Source organism: Perca fluviatilis, chromosome 19 (assembly GCF_010015445.1).
Source record: "Perca fluviatilis chromosome 19, GENO_Pfluv_1.0, whole genome shotgun sequence".
In the NCBI taxonomy this organism is placed as follows: Eukaryota; Metazoa; Chordata; class Actinopteri; order Perciformes; family Percidae; genus Perca; species Perca fluviatilis.
The window spans coordinates 28,697,405-28,705,062 of record NC_053130.1 but is presented as its reverse complement, the minus strand read 5'-3'; the positions used below and the strand labels follow the sequence as shown (position 1 = coordinate 28,705,062).

The 7,658-nt window shown below is 39.4% G+C and overlaps 1 protein-coding gene across 1 annotated transcript in view; it reads left to right on the top strand.

Moving 5' to 3' along the window:
- The window catches only part of LOC120547956 (cytochrome P450 1B1), a 9,583-nt gene extending 2,159 nt beyond the window's left edge, over positions 1–7,424 (top strand). Inside the window, exon 3 of the mRNA XM_039783792.1 lies at positions 3,740–7,424. Within this exon, the coding sequence (XP_039639726.1) occupies positions 3,740–4,346 (607 nt within the window). The 3' untranslated portion in view covers positions 4,347–7,424. The remainder of the gene's footprint in view (positions 1–3,739) is intronic.
- Positions 7,425–7,658: the final 234 nt, after the last annotated feature.

The following is a 7,658-nucleotide window of genomic DNA, read 5'->3' as shown; positions in this document are numbered from 1 at the left end:
GGACATTTTTCGCGCTCACCGCGCCAAGCAGTCCCACCACCCCAACCAAGCTCCAGTATCCCTTACATTTTGGTGTACAAGAAAGCTAAAATCACCACTTGATGCAGAATGCTGAAAACATTTACAATTTATAACATTGCTTGTCTTTACATTTTATTTTCATTCCACACATTCTTTTCATTTTATATTGCTTTTCTTTTACAGTTTTTCTTTTCATTTCACATAACTTTTCTTTACTCTTTTAGTGAGTTATTGTATAAATTTGTTGCAGACTTTGCATTCTTTAAGATTGTTTTGGAAGGAGTGTATTTGTGGGCTGGGCCAGAGTGGTTTACAGAGTGGTTTACATGAGAGTAGAGCGCAAACAGTTCTGTTGTCTAACGTCATCCTATTCTCTGTAACAATCTTTCATACCATGCTAAACACCCTTTCTCAACTTGCATTGCTATGGGGAATGCATAGTAAAGCCTTTTCCCTGCGTTGTCACTCATCATCTGACCTCACACACTAACCTCGCGACAACTGCCATCTACAGTATCTGTAGTAGGCTACTGCAGGTGGCAGTTATCGCGAGGCTAGTGAGCTCAGATTGGGAATGTTTTTTTTTTTTTTACTCCGCTCGGACCCGGGGTATTATTTTTTAATAACGCAGGTTAAAATACGGGACATTTACGGGAAAATACTAATACGGGAGGACGGCGGGAAAGAAGGGTAAAATACGGGACTTTCCCGGCCAAAACGGGATACTTGACAGGTATGACACAGAGTGAAAGTGCTCAATCAGCATTTTACTGTACAAGTAGCAAGAGCGTTGGCAGATTTGACACAAACTCATTTTCTAATCTCGTTTGATTGTTTAATCCCATCAGTGCCTGATGCCGTGATCAGCAGGCCGGTGTAATGCAACGCCTTGAGCCACTAGTTTTTTTGGCCTGCAGCAAAGTGGGATGATATCTTCCCAATAACACTTTATATGAGTAATCCAGAACAACACATTGTTAAAAATAGCATATGATTATAGCCTATAGTTGAATTATTAGGATTAAAGCAGTCCTCAATTATTTGACTCAAACATAGCTTCACTGAGTCATATGATCTGCTGACCACCAGATGAACATTTAATATTCACACACTATAGACACCACAGCTGACTTTTCCTGTAACCAGTCCCTCCAGAAAAACGCGATTATGCGATCTCATAATTCAATGCATAATCAGCCAAAGTCCGCATATTCATGCGGGGGCCGCATTTTTTCAAATATGCCGCATTTTCGCCGCATAAATTGCCGATTTCCGCGCAAAATATGCGGTGCTTGCATTATTTCATAATCCCCGCATTTTCGTTGCAAAAAAGTCGCATATATCTTAGCAGAAAGTTGAAAAATGTTGCGTTTACTTCACACAAGAGCAGCCATTTTCCCCTGTTGCCATGGGAACGTTTTGAAGTGACGTAATAACGCGACGTGAACATCATCGAAAACAATGATCGAAAAGCAGGTGTTGGAGGTTGAATTTGACATGCACTTTGAGTCTCTTAAGTTGGTATCCAATGAGAAAGCTATCTTAATATCTGATGTCTACTCAAATTTCTTTAAGTGCTCCTGCTGTCTATATTATATATTGAAAGTCTCTTTTGTATCTTTTATTTCCCTCTGTTTAGACTATTACTTATATTTTTACTTTAATATTATATTATTTGTATATATTTTTGTATCTTATTTGTTTGACTGCAATGACTGAATATCTGTAAACTATTTTTGGAAATTAAGTTTAAAAAAAGCAGGGTGTTGGGGGAATCACGTTTTCTTCTCTTTTTCATCAAACCGCAGTTTTTGCAAGTTCCCACAATTTCATCGCATAAAACTGCATAAATATCCTGCATATTCCATCGCATTTTTTAAGAAAACGTGCCGCATAATCAATGATTTTTGCCCGCAACAATCACAAAAAAACTCTTTTTCTGGAAGTGTAACAATGTGGCCACATTTAAGCACACTGACCATACGTTCCAGCCATATGTTAGGTTTCCACCTAGTCTTGTTTAGACAGAGATAGTAATGGCACCTGTGTAGTAGAGCTGCAAGGATTAATTGATTAGTTGTCAACTATTAAATTAATCGGCAGCTATTTTGATAATCGATTAATCGGTTTGAGTAGAATTTCTCTGATTGCAGCTTCTTAAATGTGAAGATTTTGTAGTTTCTTCACTCCTCTGTGACAATAAACTGAATATCTTTGAGTTGTGGACAAAACAAGACATTTAATGAACTTGAATTGAATAGACAAACCACTAATTGATTAAACAACAAAAATTGACAGATTAATTAACAATGAAAATAATGATAAGTTGCAACCCTGATCCACAGAGAAATGCACACAGCCCGTATTCAGAAACTGTGCCTCTAAAAGAACCAGGACTTCCGTACAGTTGTGATGTCACAACTATGCTATATATATATATATATATATATATATATATATCAGTCCTTCCAGAAAAATGCGGAGTTTTTTTGTGATTGTTGCGGGCAAAAATCCTTGATTATGCGGCATGTTTTCTTAAAATATGCGATGGAATATGCAGGATATTTATGCAATTTTATGCGATGAAACTGCGGGAACTTGCAAAAATTGCGTGAACTTGCAAAAACTGCGGTTTGATGAAAAAGAGAAAAAAAGTGATTCTCCCAACACCCTGCTTTTTGATGATGTTCACGTTGCGTAATTACGTCACTTCATAACGTTCCCATGGCAACAGGGGAAAATGGCTGCTCTTGTGTGAAGTAAACGCAAAGATTTTTAACTTTCTGTTAAGATATGTGACTTTTTTGCAACAAAAATGCGGGGATTATGAAATCATGCAAGCACCGCATATTTTGCGCAGAAATCGTCAATTTATACGCCGAAAGTGCGACGTATTTGAAAAATATAGTCTGCATATTTGTCTGATTATGCATTGAGTTATGCGATTGCATAATCACGTTTTTCTGGAGGGATATATATATATATATATATATATATAGGTAGAAAGTGTTTCTACAGTGCTGTTACAGTCATTCCCTGGCTGCACTGACAGTACGGTGACTCAGAGAGTGGTGACCAATCAGAGCCAGCTGGCCTTTTGGGAAGCGGGCTTTAAAGAGACAGGCACTAAAACTGATGTGTGAAAAAAAATGATGTGTTTTTTGAACATTAAAGCATGTAAACATGGGAGGGGGGCTGAGCGCTGTTCGTGGGGATCTGCCTTTAAATAAAGTGAAAAACAAATGAATGGAGGTTGTCACTAGGACTGGGTATAGTTTTCGGTACTGATACCAATACTGTGACTTTGATACTGGTTCCTGAACGATACTTTTTTTTCTATACCAATTTTATATTTATTTTAACAAAAAACTATTACAACATTACGGTAAAAATCTTTAAATTTATTTTTCAGCTCCTATTACGTGAGCCCCGTCTCTGTTCCTAACAGTTTTTCCTGCGTCTCTATGACTGTTGTTGAATGTTAGACAGCCAATCACCAGCATCATTAGATCTTGGTAGAAGCGTGCTGCATGCTTATTGGCTCACTGACGCTGATGAGATTTACTCCTTAGGTATTGAAATTGGGTACTGAATGACAAGGCATTTTTTCAATACTCGATACTAAGGAGGCAATTCGGTTGGTGCCTAACAAGTATTGAATTCGGCACCCAGCCCTAGTTGTCATCTAAAACCTGTGATGTCTCCCCTGTGAATGTAGGTATCCAGAGGTGCAGGTGCGTCTCCAGCAGGAGGTGGACAAGGTGGTGGGTCGCAGCCGGCTGCCCTCCATCGAGGACCAGCTGCAGCTGCCTTACATCATGTCCTTCATCTACGAGGTGTTGCGTTACACCAGCTTTATACCACTCACCATCCCCCACTCCACCACCACCAACACCTCCATCATGGGCTACAGTGTACCAAAGAACACAGTCGTCTTCATCAACCAGTGGTCCATCAACCACGACCCCACCGTCTGGTCCCACCCGGAGAGCTTTGACCCGGAGCGTTTCCTGGACCAGAACGGAGCGCTGAACAAGAACCTGACCACCAACGTGCTCATCTTCTCCCTGGGCAAGCGGCGGTGCATCGGCGAGCAGCTGTCCAAGGTGCAGCTCTTCCTCTTCACGGCGCTGATCGGCCACCAGTGCCACATCACCGCCGACCCAGCCAGGCCCGTCACACTGGACTACAACTACGGTCTGACTCTGAAACCGCACCCTTTCTCCATAGCTGTGACTCTGCGCGAAGATATGAGGCTGCTGGATGCGGCGACCAGGCCGGCCGGCGCAGAGGACGTCAAAGTCGAGCCCTCATCAGACTCATGAACAGAAAAATGAAATACAAAACTGAAATAAGCTAAACAAATAAGACTGAAACACAAAAAGACTTCTGAACTATATATTTGTAGGCTGAAAACTATATTTATAAGCTGAAATCTTAATCTTCTTTTAAAAAATGAAAATAAAACTTGGAATGGTAACACATCTCCACCCCAAGCAAAAAAACACTGCTAAATTCTGCAGGTTTTTAATTCTGGATCACTGCTGAAAACTGTAAAAACATTCTGCAGATTCTGTTTGAGTCTGCTGCGTACTGACTCATTTTTAAGTGCCAGGAGGTAACAGGTGTGGCATCTGTTTTCACAGGTTACCTTGGATCAATGTGCTTTTTTACAACGTCAAACACAATCAGACATACCAGCCCCTTCTTTTGATTCATCAAGGAGGAGGACCTCAATGAAGGCAACAAGCCTGATAGCTGCTGTAACACAGTCATTTGGGTGTGAATGCTATTGCTGCGAGAACTAACTGAAAAGTAGAAACCAGCAAGCTAACATCAGTGTCAGAGTGTCTTCATGCTTTCTATTAACTTGCTCGAACATTGTATGATGTCCCACGAAATTATGGTGACCCCCTGGCCGGTCACACGGCGACCGGTCACACTACAGTTTTTACAGTTAAAATTTTGACGACAAAAGTTGACTGCGAGCCGGCCATAGGGCAACGTGAGGGGTCGGTCGTTTCACGGGCCGTTGTAGTTTAGTTTAGCCGACAAAAAGTGAGCGTCATGCGGTGACAGCAGTTACGTTTAGAAAAAGGATTGTTGTTCGGATTAAAACACCCCCGGGACAGAAACACGCATTTCCCGGGTGAAAGTCTTGTGGTTTCCCTTGGGATATGAACTCCACTCTCCAGCTGGAAAGCCCTGTGTTTTATGACCCTATTTTGACCCTTTTATGGTCCTATACAGCAACAGTCAATGTGGTGGGTACAGTAATAAATATGTGGAATACATACGAATTACAGTGCTTTACTTTTTGTAATTTTATGTAGGAATGCTTCATGAAATGTGAGCTTTTCAGGAATCCCTTTAATGTGGCTGCCATTCTCAATTCTTTCTTGCTAATAAGGGTTCCAAAACATCTTTAATGCAATGGCAAAGCTTCTCGAAACACATGTGATTTTTGAAGATAAGCACTCAAAACTAGCAATTGTTCTCAATGTGACAAAAGTAATGGCGCAGTGATTCTGCGTGAACAGACGAATAAGCTCATGGAGTGCATCAGCCTCAATGTCTACTAAAATAAAATGTTCAGTACTAACGTGTAGCTCATATATATAGTGTCAATGTCAAAGTGTGTAGTTGTATATATAGTGCCAATGTCAAAGTGTGGTCACTCAGGAATAAGTACCCATGAAATGTTAAACATTATTTGAACTATTTGGCTTTTTGAAAGTCATCTAATTTATTGTGAAATCTACTGTGGATGCTGTTTGAACGGACAAGGCAAAGGTGTGTCAGGGTCCACCCAACAGACCTGCTGGTGTCTGTGGACTACTGTCCAATACATGTATAAAAAGACTAATTGTAGCTCTGTGTTATTGAGTCATTTATTTCTCTTTTTTTGTAACTCACAAAAGGTTTTTGTTTAACCGTCTGAGGTCTATTGTATTTTATTTGCAGACTCATCTAACTGCTGCCTCAGCATGAGAGACTAATGCAGTGACTGAAACGTCTTGGATTTGAGCATTTGTTGTCTTCCTGATGAAGCGTTTTGGAATTTTGTTATTCAGATTCCTTTTTTGAAATAACAGGCGACTTTAAGCAAGTAACAGACCTGACTGGTATTCATTATTTGTACGTCTAAGTAAATCACAATATATCCATTGATGGTGCCCAGTGAGACAACAATAATAATAATAATAATAAATAATAATAATAATAATAATTATTATAATTATTTATATAGCACCGTTCAAAACTATCGTCACAAAGCGCTTCACAAAACAGGAAATATAAAAGAAAGTAGGAGAACAATCTAATACACATTCACAGTCAACAAATAGAAATGACAAAATGAAACAGCTAAAAGTAAAGATAAAAATAATGGATAAGAGGACTCAAAAGGACAGATAAAATAATAACTATTATTATTATAACCTTTATTTATTCAGACAGGGCCAATGAAAGCAAGCTCTAATTTCAATGACGCCCTGATTATAGCGCAAATTAAAAGAAAGAAAAACAATCCTTGAATTACAGTACATATAAATAATATGATCATAAATAATACGATCCTACAAATATTGTGATCATAAAACAATACCAAAATGTAATTTTTATTCATCTTAATAATCTTAATATATAATAATTAAGAAAAAGCCAAACGGTGGAAGAGTTCCTAAAGTAAGATAACCCAAAGGGTTGGGGCCCTCACAGCAAACAGTCCGTCGCCCTGCTGTGTCTCAAACAGCGCACTTCTCTACTTATTCTTACACTTATTTACGGATGCTGCATTCAAAACTGTCAAAACGTTGAGTGTGGAATGCTGGACACTACTCTCCTTCAACGGTCACCATTTTTGCTACGGAGCAGTAGTCTCGCTTTGCCAGACCTTCCTTCACAGTGCTGCAGAGGAGGGTCTGGCTAGTCCACACAGCATTCCAGGATGGCAGATAAAGGTGCTCTGGTTTATTGCCATTTCTTTTAACTGTTGAAACTACATAGCATATTGTGGAAGGGTAGCATGGGTCACAGTCATAACCTAAAATACTGCATATCATGTATTACATGCAGTACTGTGGTGTACACTGCAGCAGAAGGAAATAAAAGCCTGTGTGTTAAACAGTTTACAATGAAATAAAACTTCCAGTTGCTTAAAGTTGATCTGTTCCTCACAGGGTCAAGAAATACCTGAAATCCAAAATGTTACAGTATCTTTACCTCATATGCTTCTTATGTACAAATTAGCTTAGTGCACCGACAGACATTCATTACTGCTAAATGTACTTTAAGCTTTTGGCTACACATACTGTAACTGCAGCTGTGATGTTAATCTCAACCTGCTCGCCTGCATGTTGTTCTGAATGGTAATAAACAGACACTTCACTATTTGTACTTTACTACTAAACTGTTGTTTTTCACTGATGCAGTTGTCTGTCGACAGGTTAGAGATGATACGATGGACCCATTTCAGCATGAAACTTGACACAATCAAAGTTTCAAAAAGTGAACTGTGTTCAAAAGATTTGACACCAGTGTGCCTCCGCACCAGGGTGATTATAGTAAACAAGAACTTAAAGTGACTATGTGCAACTTTTTAATGTTTCTGAAGCTCTGTCATTTTTCATACAATG